We start from the raw sequence: 22,370 nt of genomic DNA, 5'->3' as shown, positions 1-22,370 counted from the left end.
CCGGCGGCGCCCCGAGCCCGGCCGCTCCGCGCTGCCCTCTGGGAGTTGTAGTACGGCCGTTGTGACGGCGCGCGCGGAGGCGGGGCCGTGCGCAACGAGGCGCGAGACTACGCGTCCCGGCGTGCCCCGCGCGGCCGCCGCGCTTCCGGCTCGTCCTGCCCTGGCGGCGCCCGGCGCGGGAGGGACGGCTGGGGAGGTGAGTGGGGCGGGCAGCTGCACCGGGCGGCTGGCGGCACCGAGCAGGGGCGGGGGGAACCCCGGGGGCAGCCGCTCCCCTGAGGCAGCCACGCGGTGCCGTTGCAGATGAGCAGGGCGAAGGCGGACGAGGAGGAGTACTGGCACAGCTCCAAGTTCCGGGCCTTCACCTTCGACGACGAGGATGATGAGCTCTCGCAGGTGGGGCCCGGGCCCGGCCCGGTTTGCGATGCACACCTCCTCCCAAACCTCCCCACAGCCCCGCGCCCCCGCTGCTCGCTCGGCCTCAGGCTTCCCTGAGGATCTGTGCTTGGTGGGAGGGAGCTCGTATCCTGCCCTGTGTGGAGGCCACCGAGGACTCCCTCCTCGCCCCCACGGTAGTCTGTCCAAAATCTCATTAGGACCGTGGTTCTTCACCCGTGCAGCAAACTGCATCTCCTGCTAGTTGTGCTGTCGGTGTCTAAGAGGCTTTTGGAAGGAGAGTGAGGAAGGGCTGCTGTGTCTGTTGAACACCTGCAGGTGTAAAATGCCTCCTCCAGAGGAGGCAGTGGCAGCTGTATTCAAAACTCTTCGGGGGGATTGTTTGAAGGAAGAGGGAACAAAGCATGCTCTGCAACACTGGTTGTCTTTATACAAGGGCTTTCTTTTGTTCATAGCTAAAGGAATCCAAACGGGCAGTAAATAGTCTTCGAGATATTGTTGATGATGATGATGATGACGACCTTGAGAGGGTCAGCTGGAGTGGAGAACCTGTGGGAAGTAAGTGCGAAAGTACCGTGAATTATTCTTGAGACAGAGGGAGTTTAAAGTTACTGCTTAAATCATGTCATTTAGTTGAGGTCAGGAGTACTGCTTGCTATCTAATCCTGCATATCTAATCTAATTCCAGTCTCCTCAGGTCATGTGAGCCACTTGATTTACCTGCGTTGATCCACTAAAAAGAGAGCGAGCAGAAGCACAAATTGCATAAAGAAGGGGAGTGCAGACAAGTGGAGGAAATTCACTGTGTTTTTCCTATTATGTAGCCCAGCTTAGAACAGATATTTTGGAGGTTATGGCTTGATGCTCATCATGTTCAGCTGATCTGCAAGATTCTAGGTGATCTTTTCCTTCACATTGCTGCCTGACATGGCACCACTTAAAGGTCACTGTGCTTTGTACCCCCAGCACTTTAAGGAGATATTCTGAGGTTTAGTGTTTGTTTATAGGCTGACTTTTATGCTTGAAGTTTAAAAGGGAAATGTAAACATTAAGCAAGTGTGTTTCTAGTGATGATAGGAGTGAGCTCATGACCCACAGAATATGCTGTCTGCTGTGCTTTGGAGTTCATGACCCACAGAATATGTGGCACTTGCTAGCCAGTGCCAAACAGTGGAAATTTACATTTGGATCACCCAGAGGACCCTTAAAGAGTCTGTTCTTCTTGTCCTGTGTTCTAGCTCCTCCCTCTGGTTGAGGCTCTTTCTTTTCCCAGCAAAAGTCTTGACCTGTTGGCTTTTTTGCTCTATCACACTTTTCTAAAATGTCTTTGTTGTGCAGCAGCGTGAAAAGAAGGGAAAACTGTGTCTCAGTCAAGCAGGAGGGAGACATGCATTATTGCTAGCAGCATATGCACAGAGTTTGGTTTCTTTCCCATGCAAACAAAACACCTGTTTGAGTTTTCTGGTATTCAGGAAGGTATGTACTTGTGCTTCTGTAATTTGAGGTAATCTAGGGATTCCCTGGGTTGCTCTGTATCTTTAAAGCAAAGATTTTGCTTTACTCCATGCAGCGACATGTAAATGTTGGGTGCTCTGTGCATTTTTTTTGCATAAGCTATAAGCAGCTGTACAGTGTTGCTGGAATCAACCATTTCTGGAGGACAACGTGCAACTGTTTAACAAGCAGTATTGCACAAGGTTGGAATTCTGTGTACTGCATCTGCTTAATGCTGAGGGTCAAAGTTATCAGGATGTGCTAGTGCAGAGCTGACAAATAAACACTTGGTAACATTCCTGCTGTACCATAAGATAATTGTTTACAGACTGGTTTTCTCTTTCTCTGTTATATAATGTTATAAATTACCTTTCTGCACATAGGTATCTCCTGGTCAATCAAAGAGACAGCCTCCAGCAGCACTAGCTCGCTGGATGGCCGAGACTCCAGCCTGCAGAAGGGCTCTTCCTCCTATGCTGCTTTTCCCAAACAAGTATCCTCCTACTCCCTAAGCAGCCTGTTCAAAGGTGAGATTCGTTGTATACAACATGGATGAGTGGGTTTTCTCTCAGGAGTGTCAAAGGGCAATGGTGTTATCTGATGTGAATTATTTTCTTTTAAGTGTATTACAAAACAGGGAAGCTCTGATCTCTCCTCAGAGTGTGGGAGTGCATCTCTCACTGGTCAAAAGTTGTAGACTCTTGTGCAGAAGGTCTCACGCGCTTGTGGTATGGGAGGAGGGGGTTGGAAATGATGGTTTCTTAAAAGCCAGATACCAGAAAAAAACAGCAAGGTGGAGCACTGTACAGCAATCCAGGCTACAAAGGGACTGGCTTGACGTGTGTGGCCCTCATTTGATCTTCAGTGCTATAGAGAAGACAGGTTCATTATTCTTTATTTGGAGCTCAGCTGGCTGCTGTTGATGTTACAGTTGGTTCAGCAAACACAGGGTCACAGCAGTGGTAGTGGAGCTGGTTATGGAGGGAACTGCACATCGAACTGTGGAGAGACTTGCACAGCTTGCAAGTCATCTCACACCCAGACAACAAACCAGCTTTTACTTTGCCTATCTTGCTCAGGGGTGTTTTTTTTACTCTCAACTTTGATAATGCAGTGGTGATGAAAGGCATCCAAATTGCAGCCCTGGTGAACAAAGCTCTCTGTGTTGCCATGGCCTAAGCAGTGCTGTATGCTTGAGCCTCTGCTGTGGAGGTAGGCGAGTAAATTCAGGCTCTCTAATGTCTCCTGGCCTCAGCAACAAGGAGGCAGATAGGCTGGGATGTGGTATGGTTTGTGGTGCCACAGGCAACTTCAAAGGCTTAGACTGCAAGCAGGTGAGCCCCAGCTCTGCCGGTGTAGTGTGAATCACTGTACAGAGTGGCTTGTGCTACAGTGGCATAGCTGCAGCGCACTGGCTTGCAGTTCAGGCTTATGTTCTGCATAACAGCAGTGTTGCTGATGAAAACATGCTCTCTCATTAGTGTTTGTTTTGATTTCAGGACGAAACAAACTTCCAAGTTTCCAGTCCCTTTCAGATGGTAAGTTTTGAATCCTTGCCTTGTTTTAGGAGGGATGCAGATTTATGTAAAACAAAGTACTTCCGAAAAAAGGGAAGTTTCATTTTCCTTATGCTGCAGAAAGGGAAACTGAATGATGAGTTGTCTGGAAATCATTCAGCAAAAAAGTGAAAGAGTTAGCATGGTGGTTTGGAGTAATCTGCTTATGTACAACTGGCAGCTGTTGGATTTAGAGCAACTTTGTATTGCCATTTGGTGCTTTAGTTTGGTTCTTCTATGAGGAAAACCAAGAAAAGGGTGGGTTTGGAAGCAGGTATGAATCAGGATTTTCATGTGGTACTCAGCTTTGCCTTTCCCTCTCAGCCCTTTCTGACACAGGAGTTAAAAACTATGCCCCAGAGCTGCGCAGACCAAAAGCTGAATATAAGGTGAGCAGCCTGCATTTGAAGTGTGTTGACATCAGGAGAACTTCCTATTCTATTGGTTTCATGCGAAGCGATTAATTGCTATTCCAGACACCGGGGGCCAGTGCAGGGAATAGGACAGGGAGCTGCACAAGGCAGCCTCACAGTAATTCAGGTATTCTCTGCTTTTGCTCAGAAGTGGGGAGCTTTGCTGGGGGTCTTAGTTATTCCTTCTCCTAATGAATGGCCCAGAAGTCCGTGAAAAGGATTTCTATGTAGTGCTTTGCCTGTAAGAAGCTTTCATACTGGGTCAGATGAATTTGCATCACGTGTGCTTTTTAAATCTGAAAGCTAAATTTCCTTTTTATAAATCACTGGGACAACACAGAGGGAGATGCACAGAAGTGGAGTTCCACTTAGCAGGAATGTTATTCTCCCAGATAGGCAGTGTTAGGTGTTGCAGAATCTAGTGGATATGGGAACTGTCTTAATTCCTCCTACTAGATGTGAGGTTGTGGTTCCATGTGCCCAGGACCAGCCAGTAACAGAACTAAGGACATATTCCCAACAGATGGAGACATGTTCAATATTAACACAGCTGCTCACAGGGGTTAACACTTAGAGAAACCAGTGCCTTTACTAACAGACAAAAAACACACAACACTCAAGCCTGATCCTGAGCCTCCTTTATGCCTGAACGGGATCGAATTCCAATAGTGGAACACACACTCAATGGGTGTCTCCAGTAGCTGGTCTTAGATTTCCGGTTTATTTTGTAGCTGAGTCTCAGACCCTAGACTCCTCCAGTTGCAGGCACCTGGATCCTTGAGCTCCTAAGGTTTGTGGTCACGTTCCAGTTCCTGATGCTCAGACTGCTTATCCTACCTGCTGGCTATGTTCTGGTTTCAGCTAAAGCAGTACCAATTCTCTTAACTTTTCAGTTAAACCTTTTCTAAGCGACTGCATTTTCTGAAAAGTAAGAACGTGTTATGTTCTAGTCTGTCTGCAGAGGCAGTGGATCAGGAAAGAGAAGGGTTGTACAGTCTCTTAAAAGCAAGCTGGTTGGGCTTGGAATTCAGTAGTGTTCATACAACACATACGCTTGGAATAGAGAGCCCACTCACACAGAAGGTGATTAAATATAGAATTTAATGTGAGTATAGGACAGACTGCAGTCATCCATTGTGGGTCTCAGTCAGACAGGCACACTTATTATCCACTTGTTCAAACTTGGCAGACACCCTGTGGCCTCTTTTCCCTTTATTTTACCATGCCTGTTTCTGCCCAATTAATTTTGATCCCTCCCTTTCTGTGCTTGTCTTTCCCATAAACTTCCACAACAAGCCTCACACATTTACACAACCCTATTAGAATAACAGAGAAGAGGAAATTAGTGGCAGCTTTGAACCAGTGTCCTGACAGTGACAGGCTGAGGAGCTGCCTCTGGCTAGAGGTGCTGGAAGGAACTCTGATGCTTAGGGCATTTGATGCTCAGCTGTACGTTGACTTGAGAGACTCATGTGCACTCTGAGGCAGCCCTTTTTTCATTTAGATTTGGTCTTTCAATAAATCTTCAATGAATTTAAAATTCAATGTCCTTGGAGCTGGTTCTGGTTACCCCTTTCTTCTGTCTCTTTCGAGGCAGGAGTCTGAATTACAACTGCTGGGTTGAGTGTCTCACAAATGTTTAGATGCTTTCTTGGAGTCTGAGTTGAGCGGCTCAGACCATCACCACTTTTTATCCATTGCTTCCAGGTCATAGTGTCTGCAGACAGAGAACTTCAGTCATTGCAACAGCAGTAGCTACAGCTTCGAGTCACATTGTACTAGTCCTCTGTGACTCTCCAGGCGCTTGCCTGAGGCAGTTGTCCCTGTGTTTTCCGCTCTGCTGTGGAAGGCTCTGTCTGAATTGTAACAAGAAACTGATTCCTTCCCCCTCAGTTTTGGGTTTGTTGGCTTTGGGTGTATTTTGTTTGTTTTTCCGAAAGCAACATTGGAGGTTTAATTTGCAAGGAGGACAAGCTGTTGAAATGCACGTTTTATAAAGACAATGATGACAGACTTGACTGAGGCAATAGAAAGACTCTGTTGGTATCTGAACTTTTAGCATCCCTCCTCAGCCACATGCAGAGTCTGAGGGCCCAGCATCTGCACATGAGCATCGTAGGGACACATCCTGCTAATACTGCCCCAGAGCAGCTGTATGATGCCTGAGAAGCTACACATAGGCCGTCACTCTGATCCAGCAAAAGTGGAAGGCAGCTTGGGGACTGCTGATGTGATCTGGCCTCTTGAGGCTCAAGAGCTCTTTATTTCCCTTGTGGCAGGATTACAGCAGTGATTGGAGCCCCAGAGATACAGTCAGGCGAATGCAGAGGGGCAAGGTAAGGACTTTCCACTCCCACCTGCTTGCAAGAGATGGAGGGTGGGTGGTCCTAAACTGCTTTCCACTGCCTTATGCTCCTGGCTGTTCTCCCTGGAGCAGGGAGGGGATCCCTGTTGCTTGCAGCATCTAGCATGGATGGTGCTCTGCCTGTCTGCTGCTTTGCCAAGTGGCAGTGCTAGGGTCACACTAGCTCGGGAGCAGAAGGAAACCTTCAGGGTTTTGTTGTGATGTTTACTTGAGTTATCCACTCTGCTAGGGTCTGACAGGAGATATCTGTACTGCTTTTTTCCTTTCTACCCTTTCTGCTCCCTCGGACTGGGTTTCTTGAAAAAAACTTGAGGGTGTGGGGCTTTACTTCCATTCTGAGTTAGTGACAAGTGGAGGGAGGAAAGAAGTAATCTTGGTTACACTGGAGCTGGAATCTTATTCTCAGCCACCTTGGTTTGCAATGAGCACACAGGGAGGTTGTGGTGTTACTCTGCATGTGTCTCCTCAAAGGCTGAGGTGAACTAGAGGCTGAGAGAGGCCACAATTATGGGGTAAGAAGAAAAAAGGAAGTGTCTTACAACTCTACTTTTCTGGTCTCCAATGTGGAAAGGGCCCTAAAGAGTTTCTTCCTCCTGTCAGGGCTGGTGGTTTGTGGTGTGCAGAGTTTTGCCTTGTTACAAGGGTGTGTTTCCTGGTTGTGCAATGTCTACTGTCCTAGCCTGGGCAACGAAGAAGGTTATCTCTGCAACCCTTGTGGACAGATTCCTGGGGATCATGCAGAACGTGGTTTCAGCTAAATGAAAAGTTCTCTGCTGAAGTGATCATGGGGGAAGAATAGGTAGTACCTTAGGGACTGGTTCAGTCTGGGGATTGTCTGATGTCCCATATGCCTATTTATACCCCTTCTGTCTCCAGGTGTGCTCTTTAGAGAGATTCCGCTCCCTGCAGGACAAGCTGGTGCTCTTGGATGAAGCTGTGTCTGGACATGATGGGAATGTCATTACAGCTGTGAGTCCTGCTGGGGCCAGATAGGGCTGGGACCTCCTGGGTGGCCCCACAGAGGGTGGTTTGTGTGAATGCAGTCTGTTGGCCACCTAATCTTTGAAAATGAGGGGTTGTTCTTTACTTAAACCCAAGAAGTGACTGAAAAATGTAAAAGCTTCCACTGGTAAGTTCATATTCCTGCTGTTTTTTCTGCTACACTGCAGAATTCATATCAGGTTAATAACAAAGAACCTGATTGTTCAACCTTACAGATCTTTGCAGCAGCGTCTTGAAGGCCAGGGTTTAATTTGCTCCTTGCAGTACAGAGAATTTGAGAGGCCTTTCCAGTTTATCTGGTTTCTAAGCAGGTGGTGAACGGAACTGTGTTAGACCTTCCCTCATCCAGGTCTTTTAAGCCCGTGGATCTCTCATGGAAAGGTTTTCATTTGTAAATGTTTTTCTTGCTTGTCTAAGCTCCAGAGCAGAAGCTTAGTCAGGCATCCAGGCAGCTGTGGCCCTGGCTCACTGCTCCTCCTGTGACGAGCGGGTAGCAGAATTCAGACACCCTTTGCAAAAGCTTTCCCAGGCCTTGACCAATTTGTTGTCTGTCTGTCTTAATTGTGGTGAAGACTGATCTGTTCAGCTGAGAGCTGCTTCTCTGTGCTCGCAGGTCCTGATATTCCTGAAACGGACGCTAAGGAGAGGTAAGTGTAACTGGGGCCAGGGTTTCTATAGTATATTTCAGTTAAGGGCGGAGTGGCTAGTTCTTCCGTTGGGTGCAGATCCCAAAGAGAGCATCTGGGGTATTGCTAGTTTACTGAGCATGAAACATTTTTGCAGTGCGTCTAAGATGGGAGGGGGGATGGTGATGTCCACAAAGGCCCCAGAGAGGAGTTATAAGGGGTGGTAGCCAGTAGTGACGATGGGGTGAATGAAAAAGAGTCCATAAGGGTAGCACACTGCTGTGAATTCAGCTGGCAGTCTGGTGAACGGGCTCTTCTCCTGTGCTCTAGCCTCCAAGACTGTTTTGAGATAAGATAACATTGTTGAATACTGAGAATGGCTTGCAATTCCATACACTGTGCTTTAGCTCCCTCGGGCTTGGTAGTGCTAACTTATCTTTACCCACCTGTACATACCTCTGTCTGCTGTAGAGATCTTGTTTCGGGAGCTGGAAGTGCGGCAGGTGGCCTTGTGTCATCTGATCCATTTCCTCAAAGAGACGGGTGAGCAGAAGTTTCTTCTGGATCTGCTCAGGTGAGGCTCTTGCCCAGCCTTGTGGTGGGGCTGAGCATGCTGCTAGGAACCTGCCTCCAAGTTAATGCTTGCTCATTGCCTTTTGCAGGTTCCTTGACAGAACTGAGGAAGTTGCTGTGAGTATTCCCAGGAACAGAAGCTCCCTTTCCTCAGTGAAGAGAGGGTGTAGTGGGCAGGGGGAGGCTGGCTGCAGGGTGCCTGGTAGTCAGATGAGAGCTTTGCATCCGCATTTCGCCCTCTGGGGGAGTCCTGCATTTCACAAGTTCCTGAGAACACTGTGCTGCCTTTCTCTCTCCCCCCAGCTGTCCCAGTACCGAGAGCATTTGAACATCCAGGATGTAGAAAAAAGGCGGGAATTTCTGAAAGGCTGCATCGGGTAAGAAAAAATGCAAGAGAATGGGTGGGATGTGGGTGTTTCACTGAAGATGGTAGTAAAGAAAATTAGACCTCTGTTCCAGTGCCACAGCTTATGCAGTTTGAACGCTGATGAAGGTTTTGCCTCAGTTGGGAGCTGGGTGTTGTAGACACAACGTAGACCAGAGAAGAAGAATTTGTGGTGACCACGACTCCAGCAGCTTTTGTTACTTATTTAGGGGCAAAGGTGTTTCAGGGACCTACTGATCATTGAGATTTCATTCTTCAGGTTGTGAAGAATGAAAGCTTGGGAGCCTGAGCATTTGAGGAAATGGGTAGCATCAGCTTTAGGTTGTTCTACGAGAGTTGCGACATAATTTTTGCTTCTCTGGAGCCTGTCTAGGAGAGAGACAGTTGGAGAGGGCAGTGGGGCAGGGACTTGAGCACCTACTAGCCACCCAGGCTGGGGGGCATGGGAGGTGTTCCCAACATCTCTGTGGGCAGCATGTTTGGTAGCAAAGAGCATCCTTCAGTGTACTGTGTTAAGAGCTGCTGACACTGTTTCCTTCCTCCCCATCTGTCCAGGCTGCCATTTTCAGCTGAGGATACCTCCCACATCCAAGACCATTATACCCTGCTGGAGCGACAGATCATCATTGAGGTATGAAGTCTTCCATGCTGGTTAGGAGATGATTGGGGCTAGCTGCCAGATCTCTATCTGTCCCTAACTTATACCACTTTGGATCTAGCTGGCCTCCCATCGCTAGTGTAATTTAACTGCTGTCCAAGCTGCTGTGGCAGGGATACATGAAGTAGCAGACCTGAGACTTCACAACACGTTGAGGCTCTGCTTGTGCATTCCTATCGCAACACTCTCCTCCAATCTCTACCATGCACCTAGGTCAGGTAGTTGCCTGGGCTTGTGTTCACCCTTTCTGTCTTCCTGTTTCTGCAGGCCAATGATCGGCACTTAGAGTCGTCTGGGCAGTCGGAGATATTTCGGAAATATCCTCGCAAGGCTTCAATTCTCAACATGCCACTCGTGACCACCCTCTTCTATGCCTGTTTCTACCACTACACAGAGACTGAGGTGAGGGCGATGTGGAAGAAGAGAAGGGTTACGTTACAGGTTTACCCTGTAGCTTTCAGTATGTGGGATGATTAAGCTGGGGCATGTTAATGAGAGAATGAGAGGGAGGCCATATTTCATCGCTCAGAGAGGCCTAGAGGAACTCAGCTCCCCTTGTTCATCTGGGACCAGTTTGGCATTTTCTATTTTATTCTTAAAATGGGACATTCTGCCTGGGACACCCTATCAGGGCGTTGCCTCCTAGAAACCACTGTCTTTTGCTTCTGGTTCCAAGGAGCCAGAATTGGCCCTTAATCTCATGATGCTGAGGTGTGTGATACTGGTCTTGGAAGTGCTGGAGGTGCACCACTTGAGGATGTAGAGGAAACTAAGCCAGAAAGCTAAAGGGGTGGTGTAGTTCCCTTCTTCTGCCAGCTGTTTCCTCGTATGGCACTGACGTGAGCAAAAAGCAGTGAAAACTTGGGGAAATTCGCCCTGTGTGAGGCACATGCCTTACAACAGGAGTCTGAATCTCTGCTGTGACCTGCCCTGCTGAATTGGCACCAACTTGTCTTTTCTCTCTAGGGAACGTTCAGCAGCCCGAGCAACCTGAAGAAAACATTTAAGGTACGTGAGTCTCCTCCTGTTGTGGCAGCACTAACTGAAAATGGGCTGCAAAAATATATTTGGCAAGGGGGCTGGGTAGAAGGAGTTTGTGAGGCTTGGCACTGAGATAGGGAGGGGGGTGCATCATCCTCCTTGAGCAGGGTCATTTTGGAGGCTCAGAAAGGCAAGTGGGAAGCATATGGAAGTTTTCACTGCATGCACCCTGGCTGCAGCAGCACTTGCAAATCCCCACCTCCTGCTCTCTGCAGTTCTGATCTTGACCTCAGGCAGCATCTCACTTCTATGCCTGACTGTAGGTGTGGGTCCTAACAGGGCTGAGAGCAGATGCCATTCCAACCCACGCATGCCTTCTGAGCTGTGCTAGTCCTCTCACTGCAGCTTTCTGCCTCGCAGATTCCTGATAAGCAGTATGTGCTGACTGCCCTGGCTGCCCGTGCCAAGCTGCGAGCCTGGGATGACGTGGATGCCCTCTTCACCACCAAGGTGAGCTGTAGAAAGCCTTGGGACTTAATTAAGGGACTTAATTCCAAGTACTGATATCTGGCTTTTTCTGGAGTTACTAGATAGACTGGTTTTATATCAGCAAGGCCCAGCACCGCTGTTTGCAGGGTGTTGCAGTCTGATGTTCTTCTCCTTGCCTAAGACCTCTGCTGGGTCTGGCTTGGCTGCAGCAGCAAGGTCAGAGAAAGGGGCTGCCCTCATGCTCTGTTACCAAAGGGTTCGCAGCCAACCTGCACACAGCCATTGCACAAAGGGCTTGGCCACTGGTGCATGTGGTGGATGGTGGCACACCTTGCTGGCACTGGGGAAAAGCATTTTCTTGTGGCTGGAGGGATTGTCCTTTAGGATTAGCATAGGGTTTGCTCTCATTTCAGAACTGGCTGGGCTACACCAAGAAGAAGGCACCTATTGGCTTCCACCGGGTAGTGGAGATTTTGCAAAGGAACAATGCTCCTGTGCAGGTGAGCAAAGAACAGCTACATATGTCCTCCTTCATGTTAGTATTTGGGTTGTGAATGATTCCCCAAATGAGCTGCTTCCTAGCTGGGGGTGGGAGAACAGCTTACTGAGCTGCTGGCTTTACTCACAGAAGAGAGCAGAGATGCTCTTTCTTTCCTCATAGGTGCTGCAGGAGTACGTGCGCTTGGTAGAGGATGTGGAGACGCGGTTGAACCTCGCCACCAAATACAAGTGCCATGATGTTGTCATTGAGGTAGATTCCTGCTGTGTGTGTGAAGAGATAGAACAAAAGCCTGCTTTTTCTCCTTATCTTTCCAGTGCTCTGCCATATGCCTGAGGTTTTGGTGTTTTTATCCCTGTGGCCTGGGAGCAGTGATATGGTTCCCAGTGGAAGCTAAATGAGCCAGGAGAGTAACTCCTAGCATTTGTGCTGTGGAATTATGTTGTGGTGGGAACTTGAGGAGGGACTGAATAGTTGCCCTGCTCATCTACAGGGCACCATGTAACTGTGGAAATCATAAAATTGCTGGGTTGGAAAAGACCTTTGAGATTATTGAGTCCAACCATAACAGTCCACTACTAAATCATATCCCTAAGCACTTCATGTGCTCATCTTTTAAACACCTCCAGGGATGGTGACTCAACCCCCTCCCTGGGCAGCCTCTGCCAGTGCCTGATAACCTTTTTGGTGAAGAAATTTTTCCTAATGTCTAATCTGAACCTCCCCTGGCTCAACTTGAAGCCATTTCCTCTCATCCTATCACTTGGGAGAAGAGACTGAGAAATGTCATCTTCACTCAGCTGGCTGCTGGTTTTGCTGTTTATCTAGACATACAGGGATCTGAAGGATCGCATCCAGCTGACAGCATATAAATGCAAGGTGGAGCGAGGCTCTGCAGATGAAGAGAAGATAAACAGCATTCTCAACAACATGGTAACACCTACTTTTTCTTCCAGAGACTGTCAACAGAAATGGCTGTAGATTGGGTGTAAGGGCATGGCTGTCCTACATACTTTTATCCCTGCTGGGAAGCTAATCTTATATGTGGGTTTGCATTCAGCGTTGGAGTGAAGGGTGAAAACTATTGAAATAACACCCGTTGGCCATAGTTGTCCTTGTCAGGGATTTGGATTCACTGATTTGGCCCCCGAGGGATCCATGTTCAGGACTGATGCTGGTCTTCTCTGATGTCTTGTTTTCTCTTTTAGCAAATCCGATGGAAGAACTGAGCACCTGTGAAGCAGACTGCTTGGGCGTTGCCTTGCCAGGTAAAGAGGAAACTGCAAAACCCGGTCCAGTGCCAACAGCGCAACTCTGTTACTACTCATTGCATCATCAACACTCCTCAGTGACAGTGGGTGCCTGTGGCTTGTGGGACAGTGGCAGTCAGGCTACTGGTTGAAGGCAGCTGCTGCAGTGTAGCCAGCAAACCCATGGTACTGATCCACCAAGACTGATTCTTTTTGGAATCTGATTCTCTTCGACTTGGCTGTAAGCCACGCACCACTTTTGTTGGAAAGAAGGGAAGTTGATGGCCCCAGCATGTTTGCTCTGAGTGGCTTATTCTCACAAGAGGAACAGGTCAGTCACACTCACGGGTCTCCCTGCCAGACAGCATTGACTAGTCCCTGTAATGCTCAAGCTGGCTTTGGGCATCAAGGGTCTTAGCTGTGGCAGGAGTAAAGCCCAGTGGACTGTGTTCTCGCTGCATCAAGAGCGTGTTGGGGGAAAGGACCAGCTTCACCTTAAAGCTCCTTTTTTTTTTGTTGGTTTATCTGGCTCACCCTAGGAAAAAAGGTGTTGTATGCACTCCTGCAGAGAGCCAAGACAGCAGCCTCTGCCAGTATCCTTGTAGTGGCACTCTGCAACTCTTGGAAGATCCTTTCATCAGGGAAGAACAGGCACCTGATGTGGAGCTGGTTAAAGCCCTTCTGCGTTGAATGGAAAGTAAGGAGGGATCTCTCTCAGTTGGCACAAACCTGCTGGCCCCAGCAGCAGTTTTATATGACAGTGTTATGCCAGGAAGGATTGAATTGCACTTTCTCAAAAACACAACTCCTCAGGCAACTGCTGGCTTCATCCTTCCAGAACTTACTGGAATTCCTTAAATAAAGCTCTCTCTTTCTCCTTTGGCTGTTTATTTCCTTCCTACACTGAGCACTTTGTCACTTTGTATGCTAATCCTGAGCAATTTATCACACCTCCCACGAAGTGAGTATGCAGGGTGTTTTTTCATGTCCTGAAAAGCACACTGAGTGGCACTATGAAGTCACACTTGCTTGCAGCAGTACCTTATTTCACACCTTCAATGCCATCAGCACAGATGAATTAATTTTTATGTTGGTGAGTTTGCTGCCACGGGGGTGGTGATGCAAAGGTGAAGGTTATATGTAGTAATGTACAAGTCTGACAGTGCGTTTGGATTCCAGCCTCCCTGCCATACTGTACCCTCTGAATTTTTTTCTTATAGTGTTTCTCTTTTTGTTTAGATTGGAAGGGACCTCTTTATCATTTAGTCCCAGCTTTCAGATTGTGCCCACTGCTCCTTGTCACTGAGCACCACTGAAGAGAGTCTAATCCCTTTTCTTCATTCCCTCTCATCCGATATTTGCATATTAAGATTTCCCCCCAGCCCTGAGACACCAAGTTGTTAAATATTCACGCAACAGAAGAAATGTCTCCCCAAATGAGTGACAGTGCTGAAAAGGAGATGTCTCTCTCCTTATTTCATGAGTGCAGGGACAGTTGTAGCAGATATGCTTCTTGATAGACACTGAATGTCCATCCAGGAGAGGAGCGCAGCCTACAGCATCACAGCAACTGTTTGCGTACAAGCTGTTAACTGCCTGTTAACTCTTATATAAAACAGGACCGGTGGGGAGAACAGTCCTCCAGGGAAGTGCTTGGAACAATAAAATCCTCTTTCTAATCATCTCAGGGTAGAGAGGAAGCAGGGATTATTAAATGGCTTTTTATAGGTCTTGAAAACTAGCCGGATTCCAAGGCTTGGCTGTTTCAGCTAAAGGCTTTAAATCACCCTGCATGAACTGGGCCAGACAACCAAGGCAGCTGAGCTCTCTGCATGTTTATTCCTGACAGAGAGGCTGCTTGCTCTGTGTCACTCTGCTGCTGCCCTTTGCCGTGCAGGAACGGTGGTGAGCAGCAGAGTCCCTCCACAACACTTTGGGAAGGCAGCCAGCAGTCCCAGCATGGGAGCAGTGGTTTGTGCTTCATCTGCATGTGGCAGAGCACAGGTAACCACACCGCTGGTACCTGGAGGTGCTGGTCGGTCACTTGTGCTGGTTCTGATGGCTCTTGAGTCCCTCTCTCCTTGCTTATTGCAGCAGACCTGCAGAAGCCGGGGCTCACGTGCTTTTACGACAACACTCTGCTGGTGGCCTGGGCAAACATTGCATTCTTCTGCTGCCTCCCATCACATGTATTGTCCATCTGCTGCATCGTTCACCCCGCCATCCAGGAACCCTCTGTTGTGTACAGCCTTGTCACTGCTCTCCCTCTCCTCAGGTAAAAAGGACTACGTCATTTCAGAGCCTGGATGTGCTGCAGTTGTTTGGGACCTCATGGGGCAAGCACAGTGCATATGCTCTGGCTGAGTCTCTTATTGCCTCTCACAATTTTATTGTGAAACATCATTGCAAACCCTGTCACATGGTCACTTCCCCAAGTCACCAACTGCCAGAGTCACAGGAACGTTTTACAGTTTCAGCTTTCTGTTTATCTAGAGGTAGTTGTAGACTTGGTGGCTGTAAATCTGAAAACATAGTCAAAAGGAGTCAAGGGAGCTCCAGACCAAACAACACTGGCACTGAAAACCTGCTCCTGCCACGGCCTCAGATTATTGCTGCAAGATAACCTGTTGTGAGACTTCACAGGAAACAATGTGCAAAGCAGCAGCCTGCAGTCTCCACAATCGAAAATGCAAACCCAGTGCATTGTCTTTCACTTTAAGCTGCTGCTGTAGCTCTTTTGAGGGCTCTGAGTGCAGAGGTATGACCTGTACACCCTGCTCCTGACCCCTGGGAGTACCCAGCCCCTGCAGCCAGGCCATTCCTGGCCTTGTGCTGATTTGACCAGTGACGGCTCAAATGTTTGCTCTTCATGCTATGGGCAAGGCTGTTTACTAGTCAAAGGTTTGCAGATCCTGCAAAGGACGACTGCTTCCTCTTACTCACCAGCTAAACCTGGTTCCTCTGCCAGCTAAATTTGGGTGTTGGTCGCAGGGCTGAGGGAGGGCAGACAAGTAATGGGGATCCACCTGGAGAGGGGAAAGGAGAGGAAAAGAGCGGAGAGCCCTGGCTTGAGGGAATCTGCCTGCAGTGAGGAGGAACCTGAAGCTTGACAAATTCTTCTGCAGTTGTAGTATGACCTGTGCGCACGGGAGGAGAAAGGGCAAGGGATGACTTTTACACCTACCCACACATTTTTTTTTTAAAAAGCAGACCACTACATGGCAAAATCTACAATCCTCCTGTGGCCATCTCTCCACCAGCCTGTGGATTAACTCTCACACAAGGCAGTGAGGGTCCTTCAGAGAAGAACTTTTCTAGCTGGTTAAGATGGCTATTGGAAAGGAGTCGTTACAAGAAACATTAATGGGATGAATCCCAGTTCAGCCATGGATGGTGCAGTGAGATATTCCCTGCGGCTTCCTCCCAGTTTCCCTCACACAGGACCTCAACCACTCCCCCACTCCCCCACCCCGATGCCACCCGTGCTGTGCAGCTGCTCTCCAGGACCATCCTCTCCGTCTCTCTCATTTCAGTTGCCTCTGCCCTCAGGCTGAAGAACCACCTTTGCTGCAGTACCCTGGTGAGGAGCCTGGCTCCAGAGGGAACAGCTGTACTGCCTAAGCTTGGCAGCAGCTCTTCTGAGGAGCTGCGCTCAGTGGCTCCATTGCCTGGGTGATTCAAGGCTGAAACTGGACTGGCAATAATTTTGTGAGTTAGGGAAGAAAACCCTGCCCCTGTACAGCTGGAGTGGGAATAGCGTGCGTGGAAGGGGCAGTCATGCACGAGAAATGGATGGGAAAAATGAGGCAGCATGGGTGTTCATCACCAGTTTCTCTGATTGGTGCCTGGGGTTACCCTTTCTTTCAGGAGCACTGCTTTCCTACCATCAGTTTCTGAAGACCTACCGCTTCCCTTTGTGAAACAATAGCTCTGAGGCTAAAACAGTGAACAGGAGCGGAGATAGACCTTCTGAGCAAGAGCATGGTCAAAATCTTTTCCTCTTCCCTTAGGTACAACTTCTGTTTCCATGGACGTGCTCTTCCTATTGCTGTCTCCTACCTCTGTCCATCAAAATGTCATTATATGCTCCTGCATGCACTTCTGATTCATGAAAGCAGCTACAGTGCTGTGATGCTGTAATGGCTGAATGGCTATATGACTTTATATGCAGCCTGTAAAGGACTGCTATTTACTGGACGAGAATGAGCCACAAAAAATACGAGCTATACTAGACTTTTTACTATTAATTTCAGCATCCTTTGCCTAAAATGATCCTAGAGGTCTCAAATAAACCGGCCCTGACTGATTGGCATGCAATCCTTCACGGGATTGGCAGATGAGAATCTCTCTTCACACCTGTGTGTGCATTGGTACTTGACATTTGATTTTGTTTGTTCTGCAGGAAAAATAGGGGTCAATGATGAGTGGCTGGTGGCCATTTTCTACACAGCCCTGAGCTGCAGCAAGGGGTAGATCCTGCCCCACCAGAAGGCGCTGAAGTTACTCAGTGACTGCTGTTTTCCTGAATGCTGCCCCATCTGTGCAGAGCAGAAAAAATCCTGCCCGTAGTTCGGGTTCAAGAGTTTTGTCAGCAAAGATTTGCCTCTTCTGTGACTTAAGAGGAGAAAGTAAAGGGTTGAATGCCGAGCTACTGCTTGTCGAGATGTTCTCTTTGCTCTGAGATTTGCCTCAGCCCACAGCTGTCTTTTTGGTTTGGAAGGTGCTGAACTCTGTGTAACTCTTAGGACCACATACCTGCCAGTGAAAATTGTCTTAGATGATGTATTAGCAAAAAAAACCCTGGACTATCCGCCCTGAGTTATGATGTCCCTGGTTTCTGTTTGGCTACTTACCAGGGCTTTCTGAAGCCACCAATCAGGACTGGGGCATTGGATGCAGAAAAAAATTTCCCCTGGGAATATCTAGAAAGGACAGTTCTTACAGCTAATGAACCTATAGTAGTTCACGGACTAGACTATAGAGGATGTTAAGTCAGGGGAACACTGCTTGAGGGCTCCTGCTTGTGCAGGATTGTTCCAGAGCCATTAGGCTCAGTTTTGCCCCACACGGTAGAGTAATGCCTGGAACACTTTGGATTCAAGTCCCTGAGTCTGTTTCTCGAAGACCCAAGAAAGATACTCATATTCAGGCACTGAAGAAAAACGTTCTTTGTTAAATTATTAGCAAACTGTTTTGGACTGTTATTGCCCATAAATGTTTCTACTTGTTTTCTCTTCCTTGAACCTTCCCTTGGTTTGACCTGACAGCTGCACAATTGAGGGAGTCTCCCTTTAGCCAGCTGATAGAAAAGAGTGAGTTGGTCCAGTGCCATCTTGCTCTACTGCACCTGGCATCCTTTGGAGACTGGCCTACAAAGCAACGTAGGCTGATCAGCACTAAGACAACTCTTAACTGCAGCTGTAGTGGAGCCTGGTGGGATGTTGGTTGACAAGTCTCCATTCTCCACAGCTGCTTCTGTCATTTTCTTAGCAATTCTAGAGGAAACTCCTGATTATGATTCTAAATCCTCATAAACTGTAACAAAGCCCATGACAGAATGCTTTGCTGAGGTCTTATCCCAGCACCCTCATGGGGCTGAGGGGTGCAAGAACCTGCATAGTTCGGTCCCACATTCTTTAAAATATTCTAGCCAATAACCATGCGTACGCATTTCCTTTTACAAGTTTCACTCTCTAGACTGCTCAGCAAACTTGCTTCTCCCTAACTGCCTGAGTCTTGCTTTATTTTGGCCTGAATTTGGTTATTACACAGACATCTTGACCTACAAACTGCTTCGGTTTCACTTAGTTTCTGTTGCAGTTTCAATAGAAAAATCAATTACAAAACCAAATTACAGTTATTTTGTAGTGGCTACAGCTTTGGTGTAAATAACTAAATAGGATTGGGCCCAGTCTTTTTTAAAAAAGGGGTTTTTTCCATGGGTGTCTCATGGAAACTGTTGGTGCCAGACAAAACAGTGATGATTTAGTCAGGAGCGCTTGTTCAGTTGAGCCAGGCTTTAATCAGTACTCATTCATATTTTCTTGCTGGTGATAATGCACCTTCCCCATCACCACCACAGACTATGTCATGCTTCTTTCAAGGAAAAAGGAGGTAACTGGATATTCTGTCCAAATCCACACAGGACAAAGCATTTTTTTATTCCCTAAATTCTCTAGTCTTCTTACATACTTCCTGCCATGATCTACATGTGTTTCAGTACTGTTTACTATGATAAACCGCTGTCTGGTTTTGCTTCACAGTAAATAATGTCTGTGGCAAGGCCAAGGATTAGTTATGCATGTTGTAACTGGGCCTCTCACTTAATTACTGCTGCCAACAGCAGCCGGCAGCACATTTGTATGGCAGTTATTGGATATGCCATTTATCTTACATCTGGGCTTTACAGCGAGCCCACTTTGCAGACACTAAAGCCTGAGAGAAATCTGTTCACTTGAGCTGCAGGGAAGTTGTCAATCACTGGTAATTAAAATATGTCTATGATTGTTATTTTGTCTTTTTAACCAACAGTGAAGCAGAAGTGAAAGACAGACAGTGGTAAAGCCTGATTTATAGCGTCTGCTTCACTTAGTTCCTGGAAGCAAACAAAGGACTGCAGAAAAGAGCCAATGTGGGGATGTGTTTGCTGTCATCAAATGGCTATGAGTTCCAATGACTTTTTCTGTAATTGGGAGAAGGTGGAACTGTACCTCCTTGGACAAACTGCAAGGTGACAAAGGTATCAGCCCTGCTGGGCTTCCTACAAAGGTGGAAGTGTAGTGTGAGTCTCTAATCCTGCCCCTGGGTGCCCTGTGACACAAGGAGAGCATCTGCTTCTACCCCAGTCTGGGCTTGTTGCAGAGAAGGAACTGTAGTATAGGGCTCCAGTCCTGCTTCTTGGATGAACTGTGAGAAAGTGAGGGCATCTGCTTTCTTTCCTGATTGGGACTTTTTCTCCAGGAAGAGGCCCATGTTGGCTTTGTATGCGAGGGCAATGAATCTGCTAAAGATCCTCAGTCCCCAGCAACTCTCACACATGTCGTGAACTCTCCTGAAATACAAGACAAAATACCAGAAATTTTTATTTCACAGGGCAACAGCTAATGCCATTAACTCTGTGTCAGATCAGCAGGAAAAGGAAGTGAATTTCTGAATTTTTGAACAGTTTTTACTTGAAGTTACAACTCGAGAGGCATCTGAATCCCTGAGCCCGGTGTGACATTGTGAAAGTGGAGCAGAGTGCTCATTCTCCAGATCTACCCTGGGGGACAGCATTACATCTGGTTTCTTAGTGGCACAAATAGCTCTGCTTTCCTCATTGCATTTACAGAAAAAACAAGTTATGGGTGAATGAGCTGGAATTTATTCTGCCTAATGCAAAAACATTGCTGTTTGCTAAGTTACATTGTCAACAACAGAGTCTATACACAGAAGAGGCTGAAAAACTAATTAAACCAAGAAGCCATATAGCTCATTAAGAAAGTGATGGGTGACTGGCTGTCTGAGCCAGCTGGACCTGGAACTGTCAGTGAACAGCTGCCGCTATTTTTGAAGACACTTCTTAGATTGTAACCTTCCAATTTGACCAAAGCTTTGAAAGACAATTACCAAGTTTTACTGGTTGTTCACGGCATTTGCTCAGAACTTTGCCCCAACTTTGGCTTGACTCTGAAAAGCAGTGCCCTGCTTTATGTGATACCAAAAGAACACCAGACTAGTATTGTCAATGGTTTTGAAATTTAAAATATCAGTACAGTGGAATTAAAACTAGCAGTAACTTCACTTGTTCATGCTGTGTAGCTTCCGCATAATTCACCATGTAGTTCTCTACCAATCTGCCATTTCCCCTAAACTGCAAAACTTTCTATGTCGCTGAGCTGATGCTATCACTTTTATTTCTATAGTAACTATCTCGGTTTCAATTATTTGCAGCCTTTCATTGATATTTCTTCTTGGGAAGCTGACATGCCCAGGATCGTGGCCTTAACTTGGCACCTGCTCTAGTGCACACTTCCTGAAAGACCCAATGGGCTGCCCCCTGCTCAGAGTGCTGGAGGCTATCAGAGTAAAGTTGCACAAAACACAAATAACTATCAGGATAGGGCATTATCTTCAAGAATGTCTAGGTTCCACTCAAGTCTGTGAGATGTTCCCAATTTATTTGCATGCCTTGGAAAACATTATAGAGAGAGTCTCATTTCCAAGCTTGCTGCAAAAGGCTGGCTATCACTTATCCCAGCCCAGAGGAATTTCAGTTTCTGCAGGAGGAAGAATGGGTTACAGCTGATATCTTTAACCCATGGCTCAGTGTTTCTCAGCAGTTAAACTACCACCATACGTAATCCCTATATCCCAGCATGAGGGTGAGGCTTACAAAGCCTGTAAAATTCTTGCCATCTTTGGTAACTGCAAACGATTATATAGGCTGTATCTGCTTGTAGTAGAAACGCTCTTGAAGGGCTGCTGTCTGAGAAATCGAGCCCTGTATTTGATGCCTTCTCCTCCAACCAAAAGGCAAAGTTGTGGCAATAGTCAATGTTCTTGGTGGCATATTTCAAACAGTCAAGATTGTGCAGCCCAACAGAACTGCAGTGAAATTGCTTTTTGGTGCTTTTAATAAAACAATGTTCATACTCTAGTCATTGGAGCATAAAGATTTTTCTCCGTTCCTGGTTATTTGAACTTCTACCTTGTGTCCCCTGGGGAAAGGAACTTAAAATAATGATGCAGAACAATTTGGCTCTGTGAATGTAGCCCTGAGTCCCTCTGTGGTTTCCATTAGGGAGGGGAAGGAGAGCAATGAAATTTAAGCCAACTTGCTTATTTTCTGAACATTCATGAAGCTTTTGAAGGCCAGACTGTAGCCCCAAACTTCAGTCTAGTTAGCTTAAATATCAGTCTTTGATCAATTACGTGTTTATAAAATGAGGAAGAGACAGAGACGCTGTTCATGTTCAGCAAAGTGTAAAACAAGGAAGTAATAACGAGTCGCCTCCCTGCTGCTTGAGATTGGTGGCTCAACTGCCACAGGTTAAATGTGACTAGATTTTCAGAAGCTCTACAATTCAGCGAGTGGAAAGTTACTGAAAAGAAATTCTGAGTGACATCTAAGAAAGGCGAAGGCATCTTGCTAAGCAATTTCCTGGGGCAAGAGAAGCAATACAGACTTAAACAAAGGCTAAGTGCTTTGGATGCCCGTATGATGATCCGAGGGCTGCAGCACTTCCCATATGAGGACAAGCTGAGAGAGCTGGGCTTGTTCAGACTGGAGAAGAGAAAGGTCCAAGGAGACCTTATAGCGACCTTCCAGTACCTGAAGGGGGCTACAAGAAAGCTGAAGAAGGACTTTGTAAAAAGGTTTGTAGTGATAGGACTAGGGGCAATGGGTATAAGCTGGAGAGGGGCAGATTTAAGCTTGACATAAGGAGGAATGTCTTCACTTATGAGAGTGGTGAGGCACTGGCACATGATGCCCAGGGAAGCTGTGGATGCCCCATCGCTGGAGGTGTTCAAGGCCAGGTTGGATGGGGCCTTGGGCAGCCTGATCTAGTGGGAGGTGTCCCTGCCCATGGCAGGGGGTTGGAACTGGATGATCTTTAATGTCCCTTCCAACCCAAACTATTCTATGATTCTATGATGTCCCAGAGAGGCTGCCTCCAGCTAACGATTTACACCTGAAAAGG

At 47.3% G+C, this 22,370-nt stretch overlaps 2 protein-coding genes across 4 annotated transcripts; both read left to right on the top strand.

Annotated features, from left to right (window-relative positions):
• The first annotated feature begins 77 nt into the window (after nucleotides 1-77).
• VIPAS39 (VPS33B interacting protein, apical-basolateral polarity regulator, spe-39 homolog) lies at nucleotides 78-13,574 on the top strand. 3 transcript variants are annotated; one of them, XM_054068985.1, is made up of 20 exons: nucleotides 78-196; nucleotides 304-396; nucleotides 852-954; nucleotides 2,274-2,417; nucleotides 3,390-3,428; nucleotides 3,771-3,835; nucleotides 6,139-6,195; nucleotides 7,101-7,193; nucleotides 7,840-7,873; nucleotides 8,324-8,426; nucleotides 8,515-8,542; nucleotides 8,729-8,802; nucleotides 9,366-9,441; nucleotides 9,736-9,870; nucleotides 10,435-10,476; nucleotides 10,870-10,959; nucleotides 11,352-11,438; nucleotides 11,600-11,689; nucleotides 12,266-12,370; nucleotides 12,646-13,019. In XM_054068985.1, the coding sequence occupies exons 2-20, from the start codon at nucleotides 304-306 to the stop codon at nucleotides 12,664-12,666; spliced, it is 1,479 nt and encodes a 492-aa protein (XP_053924960.1). In that variant the 5' UTR covers nucleotides 78-196; the 3' UTR covers nucleotides 12,667-13,019. The 3 variants fall into 3 exon arrangements, 2 of the variants coding, with proteins under 2 accessions (XP_053924960.1, XP_053924961.1); XM_054068986.1 differs by having other exon boundaries at nucleotides 124-196; nucleotides 285-396; XR_008450223.1 differs by lacking the exon at nucleotides 78-196 and adding an exon at nucleotides 13,227-13,574 and having other exon boundaries at nucleotides 244-396; nucleotides 12,646-13,018.
• Nucleotides 13,575-14,675: 1,101 nt separating this feature from the next.
• On the top strand, nucleotides 14,676-21,219 carry NOXRED1 (NADP dependent oxidoreductase domain containing 1). The gene is given in 7 exon segments (XM_054067102.1): nucleotides 14,676-14,691; nucleotides 14,758-14,962; nucleotides 16,221-16,267; nucleotides 17,090-17,281; nucleotides 17,284-17,311; nucleotides 17,929-18,094; nucleotides 18,096-21,219. Coding segments are annotated over 7 exon segments (780 nt in total). The 3' UTR covers nucleotides 18,222-21,219.
• Nucleotides 21,220-22,370: the final 1,151 nt, after the last annotated feature.

This window comes from Cuculus canorus, chromosome 5, assembly GCF_017976375.1.
Source record: "Cuculus canorus isolate bCucCan1 chromosome 5, bCucCan1.pri, whole genome shotgun sequence".
NCBI classification, from domain to species: Eukaryota; Metazoa; Chordata; class Aves; order Cuculiformes; family Cuculidae; genus Cuculus; species Cuculus canorus.
Note: the sequence above shows the minus strand (reverse complement) of the source record. Positions and strands in the feature narration are given on the sequence as shown.